The sequence below is a fragment of the Fonsecaea monophora genome (genome assembly GCF_001642475.1).
Source record: "Fonsecaea monophora strain CBS 269.37 chromosome Unknown Scaff63, whole genome shotgun sequence".
Lineage (NCBI taxonomy): Eukaryota > Fungi > Ascomycota > Eurotiomycetes > Chaetothyriales > Herpotrichiellaceae > Fonsecaea > Fonsecaea monophora.
Genome location: NW_019173994.1, coordinates 48,898 through 76,367, shown reverse-complemented (window position 1 = coordinate 76,367; position 27,470 = coordinate 48,898). Strand labels below are relative to the sequence as shown.

At 52.1% G+C, this 27,470-nt stretch overlaps 8 protein-coding genes across 8 annotated transcripts; 5 read left to right on the top strand and 3 right to left on the bottom strand.

The window, feature by feature from the left end:
- Positions 1–168: 168 nt before the first annotated feature.
- Positions 169–1,444, top strand: AYO21_07813 (hypothetical protein; the record flags this gene model as incomplete). Its single annotated transcript, XM_022657766.1, has 2 exons — positions 169–283; positions 342–1,444. 2 exons carry the CDS (start codon positions 169–171, stop codon positions 1,442–1,444), a joined length of 1,218 nt encoding a protein of 405 aa, XP_022509915.1.
- Positions 1,445–4,694: 3,250 nt separating this feature from the next.
- On the top strand, positions 4,695–6,622 carry AYO21_07812 (hypothetical protein; the record flags this gene model as incomplete). Its single annotated transcript, XM_022657765.1, has 5 exons — positions 4,695–4,725; positions 4,784–5,324; positions 5,427–5,526; positions 5,912–6,388; positions 6,503–6,622. 5 exons carry the CDS (start codon positions 4,695–4,697, stop codon positions 6,620–6,622), a joined length of 1,269 nt encoding a protein of 422 aa, XP_022509914.1.
- Positions 6,623–8,009: 1,387 nt separating this feature from the next.
- Positions 8,010–8,919, top strand: AYO21_07811 (prohibitin-1; the record flags this gene model as incomplete). The annotated part of the gene is made up of 2 exons (XM_022657764.1): positions 8,010–8,336; positions 8,395–8,919. 2 exons carry the CDS (start codon positions 8,010–8,012, stop codon positions 8,917–8,919), a joined length of 852 nt encoding a protein of 283 aa, XP_022509913.1.
- A 1,626-nt stretch (positions 8,920–10,545) lies between these two features.
- Positions 10,546–12,266, bottom strand: AYO21_07810 (hypothetical protein; the record flags this gene model as incomplete). The annotated part of the gene is made up of 2 exons (XM_022657763.1): positions 10,546–10,991; positions 11,042–12,266. The coding sequence occupies 2 exons, from the start codon at positions 12,264–12,266 to the stop codon at positions 10,546–10,548; spliced, it is 1,671 nt and encodes a 556-aa protein (XP_022509912.1).
- A 2,755-nt stretch (positions 12,267–15,021) lies between these two features.
- Positions 15,022–15,450, bottom strand: AYO21_07809 (hypothetical protein; the record flags this gene model as incomplete). Its single annotated transcript, XM_022657762.1, has 1 exon — positions 15,022–15,450. The coding sequence occupies one exon, from the start codon at positions 15,448–15,450 to the stop codon at positions 15,022–15,024; it is 429 nt and encodes a 142-aa protein (XP_022509911.1).
- A 1,196-nt stretch (positions 15,451–16,646) lies between these two features.
- Positions 16,647–17,959, top strand: AYO21_07808 (hypothetical protein; the record flags this gene model as incomplete). The annotated part of the gene is made up of 2 exons (XM_022657761.1): positions 16,647–17,487; positions 17,541–17,959. The coding sequence occupies 2 exons, from the start codon at positions 16,647–16,649 to the stop codon at positions 17,957–17,959; spliced, it is 1,260 nt and encodes a 419-aa protein (XP_022509910.1).
- Positions 17,960–18,730: 771 nt separating this feature from the next.
- AYO21_07807 (hypothetical protein) lies at positions 18,731–20,704 on the bottom strand (the record flags this gene model as incomplete). The annotated part of the gene is made up of 2 exons (XM_022657760.1): positions 18,731–20,336; positions 20,448–20,704. The coding sequence occupies 2 exons, from the start codon at positions 20,702–20,704 to the stop codon at positions 18,731–18,733; spliced, it is 1,863 nt and encodes a 620-aa protein (XP_022509909.1).
- A 1,224-nt stretch (positions 20,705–21,928) lies between these two features.
- Positions 21,929–26,564, top strand: AYO21_07806 (hypothetical protein; the record flags this gene model as incomplete). Its single annotated transcript, XM_022657759.1, has 4 exons — positions 21,929–22,019; positions 22,090–22,297; positions 22,365–25,413; positions 25,470–26,564. The coding sequence occupies 4 exons, from the start codon at positions 21,929–21,931 to the stop codon at positions 26,562–26,564; spliced, it is 4,443 nt and encodes a 1,480-aa protein (XP_022509908.1).
- Positions 26,565–27,470: the final 906 nt, after the last annotated feature.

Below are 27,470 nucleotides of genomic sequence, written 5' to 3'. Positions count from 1 at the left end.
CCAACGGTCGGAGAACATCGGACCTCGATCCTCCACACGTTCCTGGCTGGTTTTCGAGTCATACTGCTGCACCAAGTCAATTGTTGCTGTCCCTTGATTCATTCATTCAGGTCCTTCGAATTGTTCGTCCCTACCGAAGCAGGCCGCAAGGCCTGAACGTCGCTCAAGATGTCGTGGAAGCCTACTGAGAAGCTCATGCAAACCATTGGACACTATGCCAGCTTTCCGCCCACAGGAGTCAGTCTTCGACAGATGGTTCAGTTTGGAGAGAAGCCTTCTGCTGGTATGTCATTGCAAAGACTCGCGCCCGCTCTCGGGACTGTGGCTGACTCTGCGTATAGGAACTCTGTTTCGTGCGTCACAATTTCTCTCCGAAGAGCTTCCCGTTCGTCTCGCGCACCGTGTAGAAGAGCTGGATAAACTACCCGATGGTCTCAATGACATGCCTTCGATTCAAAAGGTGCGAGACTGGTATGCTCAATCCTTTGAGGAAATCACCACCCTTCCGCGACCTCATTTAGACACCGAAACCCGAGACCGCCTCCTCAATCCGCCCAAGAAGTCCAGTACCAAACTCTCCGCCACCACGCGAAACCCGAGTCTCAAGGACCATGGCAATGGTAACGGCAAGAGTGGGATGAACTCGCGTCGCTATTTCGCAGCTCTGGACGACGGCAAGGAGTGGCCTCCCGTCCTTTCCGAGTACAACCGCAAGTTCGCCCGAACCCTGGAGATCATCAAGAGAAGACACGACCCTGTTGTCACCACTGTGGCCCAGGGCATCAATGAGTGGAAGCGTAAACAGCAACGTATGCAGATCGACTCCTCCATCCAGTCCTTCCTCGATCGGTTCTACATGTCCCGCATTGGCATAAGGATGCTTATTGGGCAACATATTGCTTTGACCGATCAGACCACCAACAGACACCCCAACTATGTTGGCATAATATGCACCAAGACCAACGTTCGGGAATTGGCAGAAGAGGCCATTGAAAATGCCCGTTTTGTGTGCGAGGATCACTATGGCTTATTTGACGCCCCCAAGGTCCAGCTCTTCTGCCCACCCAACCTGACCTTCATGTACGTACCGGGTCACTTGTCGCACATGCTCTTTGAGACCCTCAAGAACTCGCTGCGCGCCGTGGTGGAGACGCATGGGGCCGAAAAGGAGGAGTTCCCTGTAACAAAGGTGATTGTGGCCGAGGGGAAAGAGGATATCACGATCAAAATCAGCGACGAGGGAGGCGGAATCCCACGATCTGCCATTCCACTCGTCTGGACTTACATGTACACTACAGTCGACACGACACCAGAATTGGATCCGGGTTTTAATGCTAGTGACTTCAAGGCGCCGATGGCTGGGTTTGGGTATGGTTTGCCACTGTCGAGATTGTACGCAAGGTATTTTGGTGGAGATTTGAAACTGATTTCCATGGAAGGGTGAGTCTCTTTGCCCCCGTCTGTTCCTGGTTCGAGTGCAGTGGAGCTAACAGGTGCTGCAAAAAGATATGGGACCGACGTCTACCTCCATCTCAATCGACTTTCCTCGTCAGCAGAGCCTTTACAATAACAATTAGCAGTCATGAGGGACAAGGGCGGATCCCAAGGATTGGCGTTGAACAAGAACAATAAGATTGAGTCTGATGGGCCGAGGAGCTCGATCCCCGGCATCAGCAGTGGGCGTCTGGCCGCCGTGCGTTCACGATTGAGGAGTCGGGAGGTGACGGAAAGAAAACAGGTGGGAGATGCTGAGAGCATGATTAACGAGGAGCCCAGTGTGGTACAGCCAGGGGGAGCCAGTCAGTGGCTGGAATGAATTTGGGTTACCATGATGGGAAAGTCGTTGTTGATAGGGGTACCAGACAAAGAAACCAAGTGATTTGTGTTAGTTGCCACGGAAATGGGGTGTGCGCCATCGCCTGATAACGCCTTTGTTAATGCTGCTGGTATGGCCAGCCTCGTCTCCGTCACTCCCAGTAGTAGATTATACGAAGTATATGGGTGCCTCATCGCAGTAAGCGACGAAAGGACGCCCAGTCCAGCAAGGTTCCGCCTACCCCTGACCAAACAGCGGGAACATATTTATTGTTGCCATCAAAGCGGCTTGCTTAACTCGACACCCTTCCTGCTGCTGCTGCTTCAAGTGCTCTTTTCTTCCAGGCCCCAAAGTTTCGGAGACTTGTTCCTTCCGGTATCTCCCGAGGTCGGCATTCTTCGGAATTCAGTTGGTGGGTGGTTGAGCTTCACACAACGATGTCGGAGTTTGCGCAGATGTGGGGTCGGCGACAGGATCGTACCCGGAATCAGCTTCACCATGTGTGTATGTGTGTGCGTGTGCGCGCGCACAGCATGTTATAGTAGTGTCACATGACAGGGGGAGCAGTTAGAGGTACCAAGTGCAAAGGACGGGGAAAAAGAACTGAGTTGGTGGAAAATGGTTTATCCTCGTACATGGCACTGGCCTCGTACGCCGTACTCGGTACTCCTTCCTCTTCCGCCAATGGCGAAATCTCCTACCGCAAGCTTGGCAGTCTTGTCCAAGCGAGAGGCTCTGGTTGGTCTGAGATCAACAACATGCCTTGCCATATGTACAATCTCGTCATGGAATTCGAAGGGGTTTTAAAACAGAAAGTTGCCTCTGCCTCTGGCTTAGCAGGTTGCTTTGGAAAGTACATGAGTGCAACAACGTTATACGTCTTGGCTGGGTGAGCCCGAATGTGCTTCGATTAGCTGTTGCCACGGCTTGTGAGTGATGAGAAAAAGTGCGGGCAGGGCCTCCGACGAGATTGCCTCCAAGTACATTCCACTGGCAGAATGGCAGCATACTTGAGGATGGTGATGGTGTGGCGTGAATTTGCTGGGACTTTTTGGTTTCCTGTCACCCAGACAATCTCGCTAGTGGCTAGTCTCCTAGTGCCAGAGGGGTTGTGGATTGGCCTTGAGTATCACAAGGCGACGTGAAGGGAACGAGGCTGAGTGACTTTCTGTCTTACAATCACTTTTAACATCCACGCACCAAACGCACATTTCCACGGGTTGTGTCCGACAGAAAATTCTTTTTCTCTGGGAGAGACTTATAACAAAGGTCTTGGACAATGGGATTTGATTGGAGAGACGACCGTGATCTGGTCTCTATTGACAGGCGCCTATTCTAGCTGCGTGTGTGTTGCCACTACCCCCACGACATGCTTGTGTGTTTGGCCTAACTTTGTAAACGTTGCCATGTTCCTGTCCGTCGGCGTCCAATGGCCCGAGATGAATTATGAATAGGGTCTCAGGTGCCCTTCTGCAATCTTGTCCTCTCCTTCCACCGAACTCTCTTTGCCTGGCCATGTTTTTGTTGTTTTTGTCTGTTTTCTTTTTTTGGGGGTTTGGGGGATCTCCATTGCCGTGTCGCGTCGCTTTCTTTGTTGACGCTGTTGCTTCACCATGCTAAGCATTTCTCGAGTTTCTCCTGCGTTGGCTTAGTAGTGTGTTTGGTTGGAGGAGGGGCATCCTGTACTTACGCGAGGCAGTTCATAAGGCGCCAGGTACCAAAGTTGACGTTCCAGGTACTATGAATTGATCAGCCAATGTCAACTTGGAGTGAAGGGGGGAACGAACAGCGAATTCCGGAGCGTACCCACGAGGATACTCATCGAACAACGCCTGTACAAAGTATTCGAAGTACAGTCTCGTCGTTTCACCGTGTTCAATGTAAAACCACTGGTGACCTTCCCTCACAGGAAGCTCGTCTACCAACATATTGCCGGTGACGATGTCAGGAGGCCTGAGTGGGTAGGATGGATTGGAATCTTGCAGAGACTGAACTGACTAGGGGCTCTTTATTTGGTTTAACGAGAAAGACGCAGGTGGAGGAAGCAGGATGCTGATGCGGATGCGGATGAAGATGAGGATGAGAACGAGGACGACAATTTGAGGAGAATATACGGAGAAGCAGTCATGAGCAGCCATGAGCAGCCGTCCTGAACCGTCCTCACCCGCAATCAGCCGGGACACGCGAATACCACTGACCATATCACCTGTGTAGGCAGCAATCCGTGAAGATGGACTCACCTTGTGTGACACTGTGGTGGTTGACTGCCTCACCCTTCCGACAATCCCGTGACTATCATGGTTGTCAGCCTCGCCAATACTGAGTCTTCAGTTTGCTGCTGGCTTTCTTGTGCGACCATCCTGTAGGTTGCTTGCAGCTCTACGCAACAAGAAATATCTGGCTCGGTGTCAGGGGCCATGTTGCTGAAAGGCGGTCTCAAAGAGAGCCAAATCCACAACTCCAGCGCTCATACAAGTCACCAATGTGTGTCAGTGAGGTTCCAGCATGTCCAGTTGACAGACTATGTCAAATCCCGTTGACGGCGAGACGGTGAGGAAACATGCGCCCTGGGAACCGGCTTGTATGGGAATGACGAGGTGCAGTCTATCTTCAGTCAACCATAGCATGTTGCTAAATACTGACGTCCTAGTCATGTCGCGTCACTCTGATCTGGTGTCACTTCCTGGGTCCACAGGCGTGAATCTTCCAAGATTGCCCTGTGTGTGTGTGTGTGTGTGTGTGTGTGTGTGTGTGTGTGTGTGAGTTAGTTGTGTTCAGACCTGCCCCATATGGAATGGGCAGGCTGGAACAACCCGGCCAGAGATGGCAGATTAGGCTATCAGGCTGTCACATATGCCGACGACAAGTCGTTACAGAAATGTCGACTTCTTTTCGTCGCTACACAGTAGGTATGATGACAGCTTCCTACTCCACCAACACGTTCCTGTGAACTGATACAAGCCGCAGCAAAGGAGGATCGCGAGCGAGTCCTGGGCGAGGCAAAGAGAGAGCTGCCGCATCCGCTCAAGCAGCTCCTCCGCTTGAAGCGTCATTATCAGCAGCCGGACGAGGAGTCCGGGCTGGTTATCCCTCGCAGCGAAGACTCAGCACCGTCCGATCAGGGACAAACTCACAACGCCAACCAAGAGTCCTCCGGTATCCACTGCGAGGCTGATCAGACAAGTAATAAGAAAGAGGCGAGTCAGGATGACCAAGGCTATCGTATTGGCAACAGCAGCAGGAAACCCCAGCCACCAAGCAAGTCCATAACAGTGCCAACGCCACACCCATCGAAACCAGAGCCGTCGAGCCTATCAACATCGCCAGGGAAGCCTTCTTTACAGGCGACACCCTCAACAACCTTTACCTCGGAACAACCAACAGCCTCAGCAATGAGAACTCCAGAGGCATCGAATTCATCAGAGACGAGACCCTCAGCGGCTAGCACGCCAACAGACGGGCCCACCTCGGTGACAAAGCTGTCGACGGAGGAGGTGGATTCATCCACGTTAGCGAGTACTACGGGACAGGCGACCACGACTGCTGCCTCGCTTCAGCGAGGCTCTCCCTGTTCAGATGGTCAGTCAATCAACAAATGACTTGCCACCAGTATTGAAAGACAGGTGCTGCTGGTGAAAGGGCTCCTCGACGCGCAGGCTGCAGTTCGACAGATTTCAGTGGGAATTTTGACCATCACCAACAGGCTCGCGGTATGTACGGCGCGCACCATCCCCTCTATAGCCAGCTAGATAATTGTTCGCACCGAATTTTTCCCCATATATCGTGAAAATCGTTTCTCGGTCTGTTTGAATTGGAGCACAAACCTTTCCAGGCCGAAGTCTCGTGTTTGGGGTATTCTCATACCCAAACCGTTCGTGGCTTTCCAGACGAAACTGGCTACCTAGGTATTCACCGAAATGAGATTCGGTGGTCAAAGCAGCGCAATATTATAACCGTATCAGGCTAGATCGTCGCCTGAACAGGGGGCCTTGGGGGTCATTCATTGGCATCTGGAAAGCACGTGCCTCCACCCGGGGAGAAAGAAAGCCTTAGCCGACGTGCCTGTCTTGACTTGCAAGTTGCATTCTGTGCAAGAAGCTGTTCTCTCCCCGCCTCACCTCGGACGGCGAGGTGAGTGACTACAAACTTTTGTTTACCGTCATATTCCCGCTTGAAGAGTATCTCTTCGACGTAACCCCAAGCATGCTGCCGAGTGATTACACCGCGGCGGGCTCCGGCAAGCTCAAGCTCAAAGGCGTCAAGGACTCCAAGGTCGACAAGAAGAAAAAGAAGAAATCATCGTCCAAGGCCTCGGGAAATGAGACCCCTGCACGGGATCGAACGCGGGGTGAACAAGAGCTTGACGACGAGTTCAAGGATCGGTCAGTCATGCTGAGAAATCTGGAGGACGAGGATCAAAAGATGGCGGCCGAGGAGGCCAAGAGTCTCCAGAAGCGACGGGCCGATTCTACTGGAGGTGGCCATGGGGATGCCGAGCCTATCGAGGAAGAGGGCGGCGGCATTGTCAAGACAGAAGCCGAGAGACGGTATGAAGAGCAGAGACGGAGAAGGGTGCGTTCTACTCTCCTCCCATTCCTATCCATACCTACTTTCGTGGAGGAGTCTACCTTCTCGGTCTATGAGAATTTTACGACTGTTACGTGCTGACCTGTCCGGTGACTGTAGCTTGAGGAGCGTCTAAAACGAGAAGGTGTCAAGACGCACAAGGAGCGTGTTGAAGAGTTGAACCGCTATCTCAGTAGTCTGAGCGAGCATCATGACATGCCGAGAATAGGACCGGGCTAATATGGGCTCGATGGAATAAGGCTGACATTGGAGACGGGCTTTGCCATCCACATGTTGTCCACACCGGTTGGGACGATACGGGAAACCATCCAAGTTCATCGTTTTGCGGAGAAATCGACCTGTCACTACAAACTTTTGGTAACGGGCAGCGAGAACGTGCAGTGGATTCCTCTAGCCCTGACGACCATGGCTCTTGAAACGTCTCGGAAGGAAAAGGTCCAGATGGCATAAGACAAACCCGGACCCCGTCAGCGTTGACCTTGGATTATAGCAAGGAGGGAAGCTGGAGAGAGATCCCATCACAGACGTTTTCGCCAGGCGAGCGGGACCGGAACTCATGATGAAATCACATGATCGAGAAGCGGTTGAGTGAACAATGAATGTGCTTTATCTTGTAATTCCACAATATCATCTGTTTATGTACAATGCTGTGTTCCACCAAAGGCCATGTTCAGCCGCTACCACTACTCTTCATACTCGGCTCGTCCTGGTTTCGAGTTGAGATATTCGTTCCTGTGTTACGCAAACCCAGTCAGTATCCAACTCCACGCTTATCCACAATCAACGTCCCATCTCGAGCTCATACACACCTCTCTGTAGCCCAGTCCATCGCCAAGTACGCAATCAAGAAGGGAGGTACCCAGTACAGAACCTGGTTTCGTGATCGGCGGAAAGTGTTGAAGATGGCGTCGGAAAGGAGGGTAGACGTAGGGTTCTGTCGGTTCGGCGACATAGCATACGTGACAATGTTCTTTTGTGTCGGAGACCCTGTGTCCAAAGTCAATGTCTTGTCGGTGGTTTCAAGAGGCAAGCTGGTGGCTAGGTGCAACATATTGCTGGGAAGGATCCGAGGGCTTCAAGAACTGGACAATCCCGTACCTAGATTTCCCCACGAGCCAATGTACCTGTGTATCAAAGTCCGTTAGTTTACGAAGTCGCAGGAAAAGTAGGGTTGCTGGGTGAGTGGGAACGCACACTCCATTCTTCGGGTCTGGGCCGTGACCGGAGCGGAGGATGCGGGTAGCTTGCATCCGCAAAGCTGGGGTAGGACGCATTTTGAGAGATCAGACTGTGCAGCCACGGCGAATCCCAGTGTTGGGTTGAGAGATTGTTGCTGAAGGTCAATGTGCCTAGTTGAAGTTGCGAGGTGAAGGATGAGAAGCTCGGCCGCAGTCTCGAAAAAGGCTTGGCCCAGCTTATGTAATGGATAGCTTTAGGTTGCGTTGGTTGCGCATGGCTGCGGAGAAGATTCACCTTACGATATTATTGCGTACTCGACTCCATCAACAGTTCACGACACACGAGAAATAGCAGAATCCGTTGTTAGATGGTGGCAAGCTAGAAAAGATTGGACACAACCTCAGCTCCCTCTGAGCCTCTCACCACCATGTCTGCGCCGAACGTCCTCAACGCCATTTCACGATGGGCGATCCCCGTTTTCATCGGTGCCTCATTAGCACAAAGTGCCATGTACGATGTGAGAGGTGGAACGAGAGCCGTCATCTTCGACCGTCTCTCTGGTGTCCAGGAAAAAGTCATCAATGAAGGAACTCATTTCCTCGTACCATGGCTGCAGAAAGCCATCATCTACGATGTGCGGACGAAGCCCAGAAACATCAGCACCACCACCGGGAGCAAGGACTTGCAGATGGTGTCATTGACGCTGCGAGTGCTCCATCGCCCGGATGTCCAAAATTTGCCAAAGATCTACCAGGTCAGTCTCCTACCAACCCCTTGCATGGCGCAAGACAGCTAACTATTTTGACTGCCAGTCCCTTGGTCAAGATTACGACGAAAGGGTTCTCCCATCTATTGGCAACGAAGTCCTGAAAGCAATCGTGGCTCAATTTGACGCGGCAGAACTGATCACACAACGAGAAGCCGTCTCACAACGCATCCGAGCCGACTTGACTCGTCGGGCGCAGGAATTCAACATCGCCCTAGAGGATGTCTCCATCACGCACATGACCTTTGGCCGCGAGTTCACGAGGGCAGTTGAACAGAAACAGATCGCTCAACAGGACGCAGAAAGAGCAAGGTTTATCGTGGAGAAGGCCGAGCAGGAGAGGCAGGCGAACGTCATTCGTGCCGAAGGAGAAGCCGAGTCGGCAGATATTATCAGTAAAGCTGTGGCCAAGGCTGGAGACGGGTTGATCCAGATCAGAAGAATCGAGGCGAGCAAGGACATTGCCCAGACGTTGGCCGCGAACCCCAACGTGACCTATCTGCCCGGCGGTGGCGAGGGTGAAGGTGGCAAGGGGAAAAGTACCGGTTTACTGCTGGGCTTGAGGGCCTGATCGGCACCGTCAGTGAGTGACTCTCGGATGGGGCTTGTACTGATATGATTTCACAACAGTCGTGTGTGAAAAATGTTGTCTTACTCTGTGGCATTTTACATAGTGACCAAAAACCACCTCTCCAACTGGGGACATTCTCAACTTCCTTTTTTTTTATATTTATATATCACAGCTCAATGTCCCACTTTCCCAAAAAGGGGGCATATTGTCCAGAATTCGCTTCAACTACATACTAATTGTTTTTTTCTTTCCCTGTGTCGCGAGCTGTGTCAAATCCTTGTCAGCCGTTCATCGTAGGTCGACTCCCAATGTTCTTCGCGCGCGCTCGCTCCCTACACAACGATACATACTGAGCCTACTGGAACCCCGAGGCGGGAGGCGGAAAGGGTTCGACGGAATAAGGCAAGGGCTGGCGCCCCCAGAGCCTGACCTTTGAAAGTCTCTCCGACCCTTTTTCTCACTACCACGTCTTTTACAGAGGCGATGTCTCAGAGGTACCCTAACTACGTCGACGGGTCCGGGAAGAGGCGAGCGATCGAAAACAGCGATCGTGCAGAGAAGAACCTGAAAGGACGACGCTTTTGGGAGACAAAGACCACATTTCCTGGGTCTTTGGAGCAAATGATAAGGCCAAAAAAGGCCCGGAGACAAAGAGAACCTATGAAGGGTGGTGGTGGCCATCGTCAAGGCAGATGGTCAAATGCCCAGCCAGTCTAGGCGTCTCCATTCGGAATCAAGAATGCAATGTATACACTATCAGAAGTGAAGAATAAAAATAACAATAATGATAGCCAATAGACAAGGAGCCGAGAGTGTTGCGGTCTCCCTCGAAGCGGCAATAGGGAAATGGGGGAACGTTCTTGAAGCGATAGCAATCACGACTTTCAGAACCTCATCATCTTCCTCCACGGCTTGTAGTTGAACTGCTGCCTCTTCACCATCTTACCGCTCGAGCCGCTCTTCGTCCATACACTGAGGGCGCCGGGTCCTCCACACATCTCTCCTTCTGCCCCAGTGCACGCCATGTTGCAACTACCCTCATCCAATACTGGAGTGGTGATCTCGTTGCCACAGAAACATTGTCCAGCGTATTCAGTGCCCGCGACGGTATATCCGCGTGAATCGCAGAAAGAGACGCAAGCGCCGTTGCTCATGTTCGGGCCGTTGAAGTTTGACCATTGCGCAAGGGTGCGCGGGTTGACGGTGTCCGTAAAGCAGCCGGTGTAAGACCAAGACGGGTTTGACGACGAGGGAACAGTGGGCGTAGACGACGCCTCGGTAGCAGGTGAAGATGAGGACGATGAGCTCTTGGTAGGCTAAATTAACAACTGTCAGACTGAATATTTTTTGATTTCTCCTTGGTCTTTTTGGACCTCAAACCTGGGATTGAACTGGGAAGGGAATTGGGGCATAACAGGTTAGGGAGACGAGGTGATAGTAGCAATGTGAGTGGGGGTCAGCCGAGGACGATGAAGAGAACGAGTACGCAGTGGCACAAAGGGTATCAAGGAGTAATGGTCGAAAGAGAAATCGACGTCGTTGAATCAGGGAAACTGGTTGGGTTGGCGACATCTGACCCACCCGCCGATGAGGCAGCAGCGGATGGGGTCCAGAGCCGGAATTTGTCTAATTTGCATCGTTGCCATCGTCGTCTTCGACACCGTCATCGTCATCACTAGGGGGAGAAGTAGAATCTGTATTTACCGAAGCTTGGTTGGTTGGTGGCGACTCGGGACTCTCTGTCGGGGTTGCAGCGCTGGAAGTTGTGATCGTGGCAAGTGTGGTAGGAGAGCCCGGCGCCGAATGAGAACCACTTGAGGTTGATGAAGGAGCAGCGGAGGGAGAAACAGCGGAAGAGGACGAGCCGGCTGGCGGGGGGTTGGCAACTTGGACAGGTGCCGAAGGACCGGGGCCGAACTGAGCGTTTGCGCATGATTCACCGGAACATTTCTGGTAAAGAGAAATAGTCCCGGCACCACCGCAGAACTCAGAGTCATCACCAGCACAGCTCATGGTGCAGGCTCCGACAACGCCAGGAACCGGCTTGCCACTGTCAGGTATGGAGTTGCCGCCTGGAGGAAAGTGTTAGCAGCTCAACTTCTGGAGATTGATAGGTACTTACAATAGCATTCATCAGCATACTCAGACCCGGCGATAGAGAAACCCTTGCTCTCACAGAAAACAACACAGTTCTCGTTGGTCATTTGACCGTTGGACTGGCTTGCACCAGTCAGAACACGATTGAAGTAGTTGTCGGTTCCGCAGCCCATGTATGACCATCCCTTGCTGGTCAAGTCGGTGAAGAAGGTGGTGTTGGAGGGAGTAATGGTAGTGGGTGCGCCGCAGCCGGACTGAGGAGTCGCGGTTGGACCAGGTTGAACGGGATTACAACCCGGCAAAGCTGAGAGGAGACCACTGACTTGCTCGTCGACCGCTGGTGCGATGCGGCAACCTTGGGCCTGAGAGTCTGGGATCAGGTCGAAAACAGGGCAGTCCTCAACCCGGCCACTGTCGTTGGTGCACTGGTCAACAGCAGACTGGAGCAAATCTGGATCCCAACCCATAACGAAATCACCGTGGCCGCCATAACCAGTAGGGTCACCCATGGACCAGACGAAAGGTTGTCCATTCCCATACCACTGATTGGCGAATTTCCCAGTGTCCCAGATGACTTCGTAGAAAATTGAGATGAGATGAACAGGGAAGTCGGCTGGGCAGGGACCCGAGTTGTACGAATTGGCGGGATAAGAGACGTGAGACATATGATCCGGCGAGTCCAAGTCCTTGCCGTTCCAGCAAGAGGGAAAGAAGACCTGGGATCGAAGCCCATTGGGACAGTTGTAGTTGGGAAAGTTGGGGGTTTCTGGCTTAGCCGGACCGTTGTAGTCGAGGCAGTTGTAGCTGATAGCCTGGGTTGCAAAATCATCGCCTCCAGTTCGCTTGAAAGGGTTTCCGGCAATCATACGGAAGCCAGGAGGGAAGGCTTTCAAGGTCTCGCCATTACCGGCCCGCTGCAAGTAATACACAGTAGCGCCGCCGACCTGGTCGACACTTTCAAAAGTCCCATTTTCGTGTTGGAAGAACAAGGCTGGGATCCAGTAGTTGCTGAAATCTCCCTCCACCGTGCAAGACGAACAAGTAGACCGCTGGGTCGAGTTGTAGTCCATGGCGAAATCAAACCCGTTTCCTCCCATGATGGTGTGCAAGTGGCCAGATACTGCCCCTGGGTTCACAATAGGGTCGGCTCGCTCAACCACAATCGGGGATTTGCATGGCAGCCGCCAGAAGGCCGATACTGGCGAGGCTGCAAGAGCGGCCACAAGGCCTGTAGTAAGAAGAAAGGACATGCTGCGTGCTGGTATGACGGGTACCGAATTGGAATCGAAGTCGGGAATTCCGGGAACGCTCGACTGCTGAATGCTATAAAAGAATGATTCTCTGACAAAGGACTGGACGTACGACACTTTCGCACAGCGAATAAAGAATGGACGGCGAGGGTCTCCGACTCTCGAGCCAATAAACGAACGTGGTTATAACAAAAAGGACGACTTCGGATAACAATGAAAGAGACTTCAGAAAGATCCCTGGGAAACGAGGACTTGATATGAAGATATACTGACTCCTCCTCGCCGAGGTTCCTCGTGCTGCCATCGACATCAAGGGCTAGGATGGTCCGTTGTGAAATTGCAGACCTTGTCCTTACCTTTTCGGGATGTACAGGGTAGATCCTGTTGTGCCTTTGCGTTGTGACAGAGATAGACGAAGGCGTCTGAGTGGCATGTTTGTTCCACTTCGATTCACGCCGCTCCTTCCATAGTACCAATTGGCTGGAGGGTGGTCAGATCCAAGTCTGCTGAGCAGCTCAATCTTTATCCGCTGAGGACGTTGTCATTGTTTCCTCCAAGTTAGTCAACATGGGTCGGAGAGCTCTTCTCCTGCAGGTGGAGGGAAACGGTGCTGTAGCGTCCTGCCATAGTGCGAGGGACGCCTACGGATAGGCGAAAGAAAGCGAAAAGTATCCAGGCATAGACCGATGTGGGGAAAGTTCCACTACTAGGATGCTGCGGAATAGGAATACATTATCAGCCGCCTGTTTCAGAAGTGATATTGAGGCTGGAAAAGGTCGACATCAAGGGCGGGGGGTTTATCTGATCTCAAGGAGGACGGAGGATTGTTTCAAGTTGAGCCACATGAGGGCCAAGAGACCACAAGGCGAAGTTCTCGGGCAATTCTGTCGTCCCCTTGCTTTGAAGAGAGAGCATTACCAACACCTCATGCCTCTTGATCTCGAGATATGGATTTTGCTGCATTGCTCCATTGCTTGAACGGGGATATTGCCCATTGATAGACTGGTTTGACTTAACCATGCCAGCTCCTCGCAGGTCGGTCGGTCGGTCGGTCTGGACTGATCTTGAACAGATCCCCTAGTCGCGGATTCGCGGAAATTCAACAACCCAACTTCGGTATTCATTTGCGCTCAAGCGTGGCCCCAGCTCTCTTGGCATCGTCCTGCATGTCATAATCAGGTCAAATGCATGTCACCGCCGTCTGAGGTACTGACCATTTAAAGGGGGCTCGATATTATCCTCAACCAACAACGACAAACTCGGTTAGTGCTCCGTGTGGACGACAGCGCACCCCCTGCATCGAGGCCCGGGATGCTCGTATTCGTTGAATCGACCATCCAACACGTGGCTGAATACGAAGTCGTTAACCGCGCCGCCGATTCCCTTCTACCTTCATCACACCTCCTTCCCATGTCGCCAACCTCATGTTTGTTGGGTACCTTCGATTTCGAATTTTGCAGATCCTCGTTCAAGTCGATCTCTGGCTCGCTGAACTTGGCCTCGACTTTGAAGGCAGGCAAACAATGTTTAACTGCCTCTGGACCTATCATGGTGGCGATTTCTCCAACTCTGATCTGAGCTGCTTTGTGAGCAAGACCATGATCCCGGAAAAGGGATGCCTCAAGCCGGTCTTTCCCCTTCCAATAGCATCCTTGAGGTTGAAATCCCATCGCCGCTCTCGACATCTGTCCAGTGGTAGATCTCCTTCAAGTGCTGGAACCCGTCCAAATCGATGGGTGTCGGTGATCCATTGCTCCGTTACGATATCACCCATAGCCACGGCCACGATCAGCTTTCCGGTTGTTGTGTTTTGAAAGGGTCTTCTGGAATGCACACGACTGTTGCTTTGTTTATATCTGTGCTCACTATGCTTTCCAGACGTTCAAAGCTTGTCATTACAGATCTTTTCTCCTGAATGCTGGTACTGCCACTGAAGATTGACACAGAGGCAGCGCCAGAATAGTCGGTGTATGATACGGACGCAACTCGCCTAGTCACAGGTTCTCGGCATGATGGCTGCTCACTTGATAAGTTGCTATGTGTAGCCGTATTTGTTGCGGAGGATGGTCGACAGGCCCTTGAATGTCGGATTGAGGCTTTGGTGGCCTGCTTTTGGGCGTGTGTGTTTCTGTTTTCTTGTCCTGAGAATTGATGCTTGCGATATTGTCGTCGATCATCAGCTGAGATACCCGACTGGGCTTCCTCAATTTCCAGGTTCGAATCCGCTGCTTGCGTTTCCTCAATCTTTCGCTTGCTCTTTGGTCGGCCAAGCGCTCAAAGAGCTGCACAATCATCTTCGCCTCGGAAATGATCTTGGGCATCAAGAGAGCTTGGTGGAGATTCGCAGTGGCTTCTGTGGACTGAAAACAACCATAATGATCAACAACCCTTCGATAACGCCAGATAAGCATTCATCTGGCCGGGGCTCTTGTTCCTCCGCTGATGTACGCGCTGCAGCTTGGGAGTTGTCTAAGAGAACATTCAGCTTGTCGGCTGCGTCTTGTTCCGTGGTACAAAGCACAGCCTGTGGCGTATTTGGGACTCTCGGGTCGCTTGAACCTTCTTCGACTCTCTCGTTATCCTCTGTGCAAATTTCGACCTGATGCCCGTTGTTAGGACTTGGAGAGGAGAAGAGTCACCGCTCTGGACCTGGCTAGCTGTATTTCGGTGCCTTTGTCGACTGGACCCTGCAAATGCTCTTCAGCTGCCAGGAATTTGTCGGCGCAGTCAATGACCAGCCGTAGTGGCGGAGTTCTTATGCAATCCGAGCATGTTCAGTCCGCACCACACTAGCGAAGGCCCAACGACCACCTGATCCCAAGAAATTGACGTCGGTGCTCAAGATAATGGGCTTGTGATGAGCACCGGTGGACAGAGGCAACCCGTTCTTGATACTGTCCTCGCCGAGCATGAAATATGGGCCATTGGTGTTACTGAATGTGCGGAGGAGGACGAAAGTATGGTGGACGTCTGCGATAATTGGTAAGCTTTGATTGAAGGACCTGACGACAACACCATACCAAATTAGAGGCTCGAATGCATTTGGACAAGACTTGGTCTTAAAGCTAGGAATTCTATACTGGATTATTAGGAAGATGATATGCTGAGCAGTCGCCTTCAACAAACAGGTTTGGAACAATCTTACGCCGAAAGCTGTCAGATAGAGGAGAGATACGGCGCCCATTTTTGTCGACAATCACCGTCAGTCAGGGAGCAGAAAGAATGAGGAGACGACATGAAAAGAGGCTGGAGATTGAAGGAGCAGCGTTTTTTGGGCACATACCGAAGGAAGCGACATCTGCGGAGGGTGGATAGAGCACAGCAACAGGTCTACAATGAACTCGGCAACACCCAGCGTCGGATTCTGCCATGCCTTGTTTTCCACCTTATGGGTTGCTCTTCTTTGGCTGATGACGCATACCGAGACCAGGTAATTCTACAGTAATTGCATCCCGACGCGGCCCATGATCCTCAGAGGTATTGTCTGTGGCTACCTGCGCTATCTAGGAAAGAGAATGTTTTCACTGTACCCGTAGGGCAGGCACAGAACCCCCCACCACCCAGTTCTCCAGCGTTGTCCGTCCTTTTTTCAAGATTAGGATGGCAGTATGTGTGAGACTGATTGGAAGCTGACAGCATCGGAATCCACAAACTGCTGATAGAGGCAGCTATCTGTCGACCCGGCCACTCCCTGTCACTCTTGAAACGGTGTTCGGCTAGGGCCTAATTTGCAGCCAGCACAAGATCAAGCTGGTGTTCTCGATGTGGAGAGGTCTACGCGGTCCTATTGCGTCGGGTCTAGGGTAGGACAGACGGGAGGTGCTGCGCTGTGCAGAGAGAGGGGGAAAAGAGAGAACAATATTAAGGGCTTAGTATTGTTCTCGATGTCTCTGATTTTCCAACCTGCCTCGTTTCCGCAGTGCAGAAGATCAGGAGGATGAATTGAAACACGGCGAACCAAGAATCGAAAGAATTGACAGACAAGATGATGGCAACTTGGAAATGGAGTGCAAGAGGTAGGCTGATACTGGGCGAGGACACAAGACAGAGTAAGGAGTTGAAGTGGACGATGTGAATTCACCTTCGCCTCACTTTGCTTCCCCTGTACTTCACTTCCCGTTCTCTCTCTCGTCCTCTTTTACTGCCTCACCTCCTGGTTTGTGTTGCCATTTGCCCTCAGGATTGCTTTTCAGAATCAAAACAAACACCTTCATCATCAACACCTCTCACTTTTTCTGCATCTCTTCCTCCTCTTCTCACTGTCACCACCTTACATCATCTTCTCTCCTGCTCCGCTCCGCTCTCATCGCTTGCTCAATTGCGCCAACGGCATCCAGTTCCTCACTGCAGTAGCATCTCTGCTGTTCAGTCAATACCATCATGGCTACTGCGGCGTTTGTTGCTGCTGGCAGTTTGCCCACCGCGGGAGTCGGAGGCGCTCTGTACGATGAGGCGTTCCAAGTTCCAACCTATCCTGCTGCTCCATTCAACCAGGTCACCTGGCGTCTCATTGACACCTGGAACAACATCAACGTCAATTACAACACCAACCGAGGACTCGCAGCCGGCTTGGTTTGGGCCACCCTGGTCTATCTGCTTGCCCTCACTCCAACTCGAAAGAGAACGACTCCGTTCCACACCTTCATGCTCATCGGCCTGGTCTTTATGCTGATCAAGTTGATGATCGATATCGTCTCGGCTCTCACTGCTGGTCTCCAGTCCTCCTCAGCCTACACCTTCCTCACCCTCGACTTCACTGACAGCATCTGGACGAGTGACTTCGTAGCAACTTTCGCCACCAGCCAAGTCACAGGATGGTTTGCCTTCATCTTCGCTGCTATCTGTCTCTGGCTCCAGGCGAAAGGGTTGATGACGGGGATCAAAACTCGCTACCCAATTGTCTACAAAGTCATGCTGATCTACCTCATCCTCACCTCCGTGGCCGGCCTGGGTGCTGCCATGGCATACAGCATCCAACAGATTCTTCAGCTTGGCCAGGACGGCGCTGAAATTTACGATTCTCTCAACCAAGCATACAATGCTCGCATCGGATACCTCGCCGCTTACACAGTCTGCATTGGGAGCTTCAGCCTGGTCTCCATGGCTTCAGTCGTCGATATCGTTTGGAAGCGTCCTTCTTCCATCGTTGCGAGAAAGAGTGCATACGCCTCGGCATTGAATTTGATCGGGTTGTTGTGTGTCCAATCGTTCGTCATTCCTTGTAAGTGCCTCCTTGCCTATTGTCGCCCGCTCCATTCTAACGCTCCAACAAAGTCATTTTCTGCATTCTACAGATCGTCCCTGTGCAGACTAGCATGCTGCACCCAGAGATCATGCTCCTCCCATCCGTCTACGTGATGCTGCCTCTCGGCTCACTCTTCATGACTGTAAATTCCACCGTCGACGACGCCGAGGCACAGAAAGCTTCGCCGGTGCCGTCGAACACCATGCCTTCAAAGCCTGCCTTTGCCGATAGCCTTGCAACCTTGACCAACAGCACTACTTCTGCGGCCTCGCGACCCTCTTCATATATGCTCGAGGCAGGACATGGCAAGACGGAGACAGATCGGGAGCTCAGCGCGATCGATTCCATGGGCTCTGGTGCAGCAGCTGGGAAAGATACTGATGTGGCATTGAAGAACAAAGGTGTTGAGGGCAAGGAGGCACTCGTCTCTGAGAAAATGGTGGATTAGATATATGGTGGCTCCTTCTCAAAATCGCCTCAACAATCAACCATATTCGACGGAAATCAGGCGAGGTCATTACAACCATTATGCTTTATGTATGCTCGCGTGGCTCGGTCCGAGAAACTTGCATTCTCGGGGGTCAACAACCACACGGCCATCTACGGAGGATTTTTTCTCTTCTTTTGCTGGGTGATATCTGTCACAAGCTGAAGATGCACTTACGGTCAGGGGCCTGGGATGGGGAGCGGGGAAACCTACATGCATTAACTGGAAGTACTGGTCGTGAGCAAGTGAGCATCGATTGAAAGGAGGGAGTGAAACACAGCGAATACATCGGCAATCACGCACGGTGTGAATACGCAGAGGATGGACTTTTTCGAGAGACGCAAAACAAGGACAACGGTCTTCAGTCGGCGAGGACTCGGGGCTGTGCTTAGCTGGATGGAAACGGTGGAGGACGTAATGGCGTCTTTGTGATCACATAGCTAGCTAGCCAGCCGGCCGCGAAAGAGGGCTTTGAGCTTGTCAACATCGGCATGAGGTGTGAATAACACAACAAAATTTCCACATCGGAGTTTCCTAGGGTTCGTCCTGTGTCGTCTGCTTCCTGCTGTAAGTTGATTTGGAAAGAGACAATGTCCCTTCATTGAACGACAGAGGGTTTCTAAGGGGCAGGTGTGTGGGGAGAGAGAGAGAGAGAGAGGTGTAGAAACCGTCATGCCCGTACCCTTCATATCAAACCGTGTTCATCATTAATATACTCATCTCATTCGGCGCTCACACGGTCACTTTCCTCTTGACCAATCTCACCCAACGTCTTCTTCTCCATTCCCCCGTTCTCCCACGACTGTCAACCCTGGTCGCCTCCTCCCAGTCCCTCACCGCGCCACTTTTCTCTTTCTTGTCTCTCTTTTCCCGCTCCTTCTCTCTCTTCTTCCTGGCCTTTTCCTCCTCCTTGGATTGGTGTCGTACGCCTACTTTAGGAACGTCGTAGTCTCCGTATGCCAGCCATAGATCGTCGTCTCTGTTGACGCCGGAGCCGGGCATCGGCGGAAGATCCCACACCCAACCCCCAAAGTCGAGATTGATACTCTCTCTGCGAGTTGTAGAGATTCTTCGTAATCTTGTGTCGCTGTCGTTTCTGTTGCCATCTTGATCGTGGTCTCCAGGGCCGGAGGCGGCCTGACCTGATAGAGGCCCATCGATCTTTTGGGACTCGCGGTTGAGGACATCGTACTCGACGCCCACAACGAGTCTCTCGTTGACCCACTCTCCGGCTTCGAGGTCCAGCTCCCATTTCTTGGATGCCCATTCCCATCCCTCTGGCGGTTCGACGTCTTCGAAGAAGCGTGTACCCCTTGGCCTGTCGCCTGCTATTCGCGCTGGGGAGAGAGGATCGTAAGGAGAAGGTGTGAAGAGATGGGGCTGCCATTCGGCTGCATTTCCACTGGAGGCAGCGTTGGCTAGAGGACGATGCTGGAGTTCAAAGATCTCCACTTCCCTGGTCTCTGGGGTTGTTGACAGGGTGATCTCAGAAAAGGTAGTGAACGCGGACTTGATCGCATGTGGCGTGGCGGGGAGAGGGATGCCGTGGATATACTTTTGGTGTTTGAGATTAGGGTCGTTCAGCGCGAGGGTTGTTTCGATTTCGGCTTGTTTTTGCATCTTCATCAACCATGCCTGTGCCCTGGGGTGGGAGGAGCCAATCACTGCCCATCCCAAAGCAAGAAATATCAATCGCCAAGGAAGCAGATGCGAGGTGATGAAGGAAAGCGTGGTTAGAATAATCAAATACAGAAACAGTTGGGAGGAAAACTTTTCGTCGGAGAAATTGGTGGCTGGCGCGACGTTGTCCACGAGCCAGTCGTGCACGTTACTGAAGTCGGCCATGGTGTTCTGCAGGTCACCCATATTGCGGAAGAAGTCTTTTGAGGTTTCAGGCGCTGGCTTGATGACAGCAGCCGGGGCTAATGCGGGGCCTGTGTATGCTTGATGGTATTCTGTTGTAAGGTTGGTGCTACTGCCATGGGCGAATGCGGGCGTTGGAGGTGGTGGGTGGCGAGAAGTGAATGCTGGGATCATGATATAGAATAAAGCTATGGCAAGAGGTACCACGACAAGTAGGTATGGATCGAGACAGACGAACGAGTACGTGGCTAGGAAGGACAAGGTGTGTGTTGGCGTTCGCCAGGTGAAGAGGCGGATGAGGCGATTCTGAAAGACGAACACGATGCCGATCCGGGCGTTGAAGCGACGAAAGTTGTATGTCATCAATGGCAGGCTGAATGCAGGGCGAGAGACATTTGAACTTGACGGCACGGTGGTTGGAGTGCTGGGTAGATCGTCCTGACCATCGTCTGTTGGAAGCACCTGTTGGAAAACTCTGAGAGAAATATGTTAACGATTGCTATGAGTGGGCACAAATCTTTCAAGGCCCATCAAGCATAAGTGGGAAGGTGTTGGAAAATAAGATAACACCAAGGGGAATGCATACTTCGCAAACAGGCGATCCTGAAGAGACATTCTTCCTGCTGAAAGTGGTGGTGTGGCTTCATTTCTCCCGGGGTGAGAAGCAGGGCCGTCTTGAAGCTGGGTGTTCAGTTGCGATGGCGGGGGTGCTCTCTTGGACTTGTGCTTGTGACTTGTGATGTCTGCTTCAGAGGATGAAGCATCCACGTCACCAGAGGGGATAGTGATGAGTGGCGTGGGCTCATCGCGATTGGCAAAGGCTTCGGCTGTGTATTCATCCATGACGAGTCTCTTCTTGTCTCGGGAATTCACTACTGCATTTTCCCGTTGTGGTAAGCCTGTGCAGCAGGCAAAAATCGCACTGCGCGAGATTGAATTGATGTTCTTTGGAATGGGGAAGATACATGAACTCGTAGTCGGGTAACGTCCATGTGGCTATATTTATGGGTCATGTGATCATCCAGCCACGTGTGGCTTGACTGTGGCAGACATGTGTGCACTTGGAATCTCTCAGGTGACACGAAACACGGGTTTGACATTTGTCGCAATACCCGGAAAGCCTGCATCCCACTCTCTTATCCTTGGATTTGTGCAGAGAACCCCGGGATTTCCCACGCTGCTCGAGGGACTTGATAGTTGTGTAGCGAAGCCATTTTGAGGATTTTTAATATTAACCCATGGCCGAGGATCGATGCGAGACGAGATTGCCACAGGTTGATTGCCTAGCAGTCGGCCCTTCTAGTGGAGGGTTTTGTTTGATGGCCAATCTCTGCACCCACTTGGACAACTAGGGTTTCTAGGCCCCGTTAAACCTCTGCAGGACACCCAATGCAGGAAAGCCACACCTTATAGTGGGCAATCCGTTTGGCTCCTCCACCCACGATCGTCCCCCGTAGAGCCTTTTAGAGGACCCTAGGGACAGCCCAGCTCAGGCACACGGCCACCGTAGCCATGGATGATGCCCCCCCAACCCCTGTCCCAACTCCATCGCTCTTCGCAAGCCCAGAACGGATGGACCTGCGCTGTTTCTTTGTCGAGCCAGGTTTGGGAGGGTCGCTTTTTGGCAGTTTGATTATTGTCACCGCAACATCACAGATTTCCTACTCAGACCCTACCCTGGACAAATAACAGATCCTCTCCAGCATCCTTTGGTACCTGTATCTTGAAACAATCCTGAACCGGGGTTCATTCTTGCTTGATTTTGATCTCATCCCAGCTCAGCCGGCTCCTCGGAATCCTCCCCTGACGACATTCCAAAGTACGCGTCCACCACGTCGAACTGTCGCCCACACCCACGCACTCCCTGGGCGGACACCCCGGTCCACTCTCTCAGAGAAAGGTCGCGACGGGGCCGGTTTGACCTACAATTCTCACTGCCAACCCGACCTCTATCATCCTAATGGAATGAGCACCAGCCTTGTGTGGCAATGTCGAGGCTCCAGCATTGAATGACGGGAAACCTGTATGTGAAAGAGACGGGATAGGGGCAGTGGCACCTTTCTCGCCATGCCTTACCGACAGAATGCATCTGGAACAACACAGTCCAGTAGTGTGAAGGCGAGCAACACGAGATCCGACGACTCGGATAGCAGTGGTGGTACGAACGTGATGCAATGCCACTGGATACCTGCAGCAGGAACCCCAGCTGACTTTGTGTGACGATACAGTTGCCGTCGCAGGAGTCGACACTCATCCGTCCAAGAAACAGCCGCCTTCTTCCTTCCCGGCTGCCTCTATGACAGTATCGACGGCGACCACTAAACGCGACTCGGGTGAAAATGCCACAACAACTCGCAGGAGACAATCGTCCATCCCCAACGTCACAAAAACCCCGATGGGTCCGCGTCCCTTGGACTACGGTAGCCTAGGGAAGAGGTGAGTATCGCGGTTTCCGTCGACAGGTACAATCCGTGAAAGCTAACCCGTCCCTTCTGTGTTCCAGGTCCGCCAGCAACTCGATAACTCCCCAGTTTAAGTCTGTACGAGGCGCCTCCGCCGTTGCTTCCCACGATCCATACACCAACGAGCTATCCATAAATGACATCTCCAGATTCAGTTTTGCATCTATACAGGCAAAACCCCCATCGCGAGACGATCGTGATGGCTCGTTGGATTTCGGGAATTTCCTGGAGCCGACATTCAACTTCGACGATTTCCAAGACACAATTGTTGGCACTGAACCCAGTCTGAACCATTTCCCTCTACCCGGGCGAGGGACAACAGCCAAAGCTCCTCCCGCCTCTGACGCGCCTGCACCCGACCAAAAGAAGACACCTGCACAGCCAGCGATTCCCATACCGTCGCGGAAAGGTTCTGGTGTGGTCCCAGTAACCCGCAAAAGTTCTACTGCGTCGAATAATTCGAGGAATTCTGTGAAGTCTGACTCCATGGCCACGGCCACAACATCGATTCTTCGAGGACGGAGACAGAGCCATTTCCCGCCTAATTCCTTCAACAACGCAAACGGTGGCCCCAAAGCACCGAGAAAGTCTGTGGGGCCAGGCACCTTTGTTGCTCCAGATAATGCAGAAAAGTCAACAGTGAGGAGACGGCCGAGCGCAGGGGGGAGGAAATCTAGTACGGAAAGCAGCAAGAACTTGTCCTTGAGGCAGTTACCAAGTCGGACTGGAGAGAACGGAGCAGAAGATACGAAGACTCCGAGCACAACTAAATCAAGGGCATCATTAGCTCCCAAACGACAAAACTCCAAAGACTTGCTCACTCCTTCGAGGACACCGGATCAATCACGGTCAACTTCGACTACAACCCACAACACGCCTACGAGAAGGAGTGGGACGCCTGGTAGGACAACCACTCCAGGAGGAAATGCTGACCGTAACCGGAGGATATCTGTCATGCCCCATCATGCGACTGGGTTGGGGGCTCGTACCGTCAGCCCGACCGATGCTCGCCGCATGAAACGAATGTCGATTGTTCCCCCAGCACCACCGTTGCCTCAAAGCCGGATCTCACAAGCTCCCCCAACTCCTCAGCCTGAGCCTATACCCCAGCTCCCCCAGTCCGATCTACAGTCTCCAGCGATACCAAACCGCAAGAGTTTGACGCCGTCGTCTTCACGGACCACTCCGGATCCCAATCGCAAATCCTACAGCTCAGGTCAATCTTTGTCATCAAATACTAGTTATAATTCTGTTCGGAATGTTGTCAATATCCCCGTCAGACTTCCCCAACCCGTTAGCTCTTCGAGATTGCCTACAGCGAAACCCCGGCTCGATATTTCCACAACCACCAACTATGAGTTGGAAGTGCCACCTGTCCCTGCTATACCAAAAGCTTATGAATCTCCCGGGAGTGAGATGGACCAACCCTTCTTCTCGGCGAGGTCCTCCAGTCTGCCGCCATTTGATGGAGCTATCTCTGCGAGTCCAGTGGTGTCCACTGTAGCTGATGCAATGAAGGCATTGGAGACACCTCGCGCCTCCAGCAATGTCTCGCATAGTCCCGCATCACAACCTCAGCCTCCTCCAGTCGAGCCCGAGCTCAAGCCCAAATCGCAACCACAGCCACATCCGCAACCTCAGGCAAAAGCGAATAAGAAGTCGCTCCAATCGCTCAGGCTACCGCCATTGAACCTGTTGCCGTTGAGCACACCTACCTCCGCCAAAATCAGGTCACTGAATACAAACTCCGAGACTGGGGAGCTTCCGGTGACACCACCTGGAGCCCGGAACACCATGAAAACACCGAGCACACCCATGACGGCTTCCAAGGCAACTTTCTTTTCTAGAGGACCGAAAACTGCCGACGAGGGCACGACAATGCGAAGTAGCACCTCGCACCATGCTCTACGGTCGGATGAGCTCCGACCGCCGAGCGATATCAGTCCAAACTTGCCGGTGTTCTCTTTTGAATCCGATAAAAGTCGCACAATCTCACCATTTGTATCTTCCTCCCTGCCCAAGAGCAACGATGAGTTTTCGAACTATATGCGACCCAACTTCATCAACGAGTTGAACAGGAACCCAAGTCAACCTCGACCGAACGGACCCCGTGCCCCTAGCTTCTCAATCACACCGAAATCCGAAGCCACGGTCGTCCCAAGTCCGGCAGAAAAGCATACCGAGAGTGAGTCTGTGTTCTCTACAACTTCGCTCAGGAGGAAATTGAGTCGCAAACGGAGCGAGTCGAAGTTGCCAGAAACAGCGACGCAGGACGAAGACTTGCCCGACTTGTCCAAGTATGATAACATGCCTCCGCCAAAGCTTCCAGCGTCCGCAAGCTGGGCCAATATCCATGCTGGGGCTGCAAGTCCTCAACGGCCGTCTTACCTCAGGTCCCGGAGACAGACATCCACGTCTAGCACAAACAACGGTCCAGAACGAAAGGAGAGCTTTGACAATACCGTGTCAAGTGGTCGTCCATCACTCGATTCTGGGAGAATTCTCGCAGCTAATTCACATCGGTCGGGATCCCTCTCGTCTAGTGCTCTCAACCTTGCTGCCCATAAACCAGTACAACGTCAACAAGAGCAACCACCTTTAGATCGCGACGACATGGTTGCAGAAGATGAAATGAAGAAGCTCGCTTCGAAGAGGAAGGATTTTGAATCAGCCGCACGGGAGTTGGACAACCTTCGAGCGCGGGCCAAACCTACCACTCGCATGTCACACGTTGCTGCCGCGCGCATTTTTGACCTGAATATCTTTGAACGAGGCGAGATTGTTGATTTCCCGGACGTTTACTTCACGGGAACTCTCAACGCAAGGAAAATTGTGGGGGACCCGGGGTCAACTTCCACCAATTTCGGATATGATGATGAACGCGGTGATTACAATATCGTTGAAGGAGATCATCTGGCCTACCGATACGAGGTTGTTGATCTTCTTGGGAAAGGTAGCTTTGGACAGGTCGTACGCTGTGTTGATCACAAGACTGGAATTCTTGTTGCAGTAAAGATCATTCGCAACAAGAAAAGATTCCATCAACAGGCTCTTGTGGAGGTCAACATCCTGCAAAAGCTCAAGGAATGGGTAAGTCGAGAGCACGAGAGATTTGAATTGTTTTTCGCTCGCTAACACGATACCAGGATCCTCACAAGAAGCACAGCGTTGTCAATTTCGATCAAAGCTTTTATTTCCGCGGCCATCTTTGTATTTCTACCGACCTCCTGGGTATGAACCTGTACGAATTCATCAAAGCGCACGACTTCCGAGGTTTCTCGCTGAAACTGATCCGACGATTCACGAAACAACTTCTCCAATGTCTGGTCCTTCTGCAGCACCACAAGGTTATTCATTGCGATCTCAAACCAGAAAATATCCTCCTCGCGCATCCTGTCCATTCTGAAATAAAGGTGATTGATTTTGGTTCCAGCTGTTTCGAGCACGAGAAGGTGTACACTTATATCCAATCCCGATTCTATCGGTCACCCGAAGTCATTCTTGGAATGTCTTACGGCATGCCCATCGACATGTGGAGCGTTGGCTGCATCCTGGCAGAGCTTTACACTGGCTATCCAATCTTCCCAGGAGAAAACGAGCAGGAGCAACTTGCCTGCATTATGGAAGTCTTTGGTCCTCCAGAGAAGCATCTCATTGAGAAGAGTAGCCGGAAGAAGCTCTTCTTCGACTCGATGGGTAAACCTCGCTTGACGGTATCTTCTAAGGGAAAGAGAAGGCGGCCGAGCTCCAAGGATTTACGACAAGTCTTGAGATGTGATGACGAAGCATTCCTAGACTTTATAACTAAGTGTTTGAAGTGGGATCCGACACGACGAATGACACCTCACGAGGCGAACAAGCATGAATTTATTACAGGGATCAAAATGAGCTCGAGCGCTACCAGGAGGAACACCCAGTCGGCTGTGAACTCACCAGTCAAGAGAGGGAATTCTCTGACCACCACCGGGGGGGGCATTAGACCACTGCCACAACCTCCAACTACGTTGAAGGCGCCAGTTTCAGGTCGACAGGAGACCTCTCCAAACAAGGGAGGCCCACGGCGCCAGTCAACCATGACTGGGAGCTTTCAAGCGACATCACAAGCCAAGCGCGCGTCACATGCGGCGATGACATCGTCGGCGTCCAATCCGAACCTGGCAAGACTGACTGTCGGCCAAAGGAGTCTGAGTAATAGATCTGATTTAGCTGCAGCGGCGGCGGCGGCCAGTCTAGTCAAGTGATGATGGGATTTTGAGTGGGTATGCTGGGACCACCTAACATGCTGTTGCTGATGGATGTTGTCTCTTTTCTAGATCATGTGGTGCGTTCGAGACAGGGAGACGTGGATGGAAGACGAATTTCTTACTATCGTTAATGAACATATAAAAGCTTTCAGCATAGCACAAGCATTGGGGACGCACCTCCACCGGGCACAGGATGACGATGGCTCCGGACATTTGGTCCATGGCACAGCCATGAGTTGGGGCGGCTTGAGCGGTGCGCTTGCTGCGTCTTTAATATTGTACACCACGAATGAATCCAAGATTCTTGAGGACGCTGGGTCTCCTGGCAGTCTTTTTGCCACAGCGCCAGCTATCTCATATCGTTTCAGATCCTCTGATTGCTTTGCTGTGCGTAGCTAGCTGGGGCTCGACTCCTGTACGTTGTTCACATCACTCACACATCCGGGATGAAGTCCTCTCGATCTGGGGGCACCGCACAGAAGTACTTCGTATGTAAGTGCCGTGAGCTTGGAATCCCAGAGGCAAGACGGCGGGAGGCTGGCTGATGGTGGTTGGGTCGGTGGTGGCAGCAACTAAACTTGACCATGCAAGAGAAAAATCCAGGAGTTCCCTCTCTTCCTTGGCTATAAGCATTTGATTGAATGATTTTGATATTGCAAAGCTTTATTGAACGGGCAGGTGAAAAACACGGAAACAAAGACCCAGTATCCACCCCCTTGCGCTGATTGCAGTTCTGTTCAAAGTAGACAAGCGCAGCTAGCAGAACGCAGAGCACAAAAGGCGCAAAGGAAATGAGAGATAAAAACTCGTGCAAAACGCAGGCGCTTTTGCTCGTCTCCACTGTATGTACCATGCCATATCCCCATTGAAGGTGTCATTATTGGATTTGTGGATCTGTAAGAC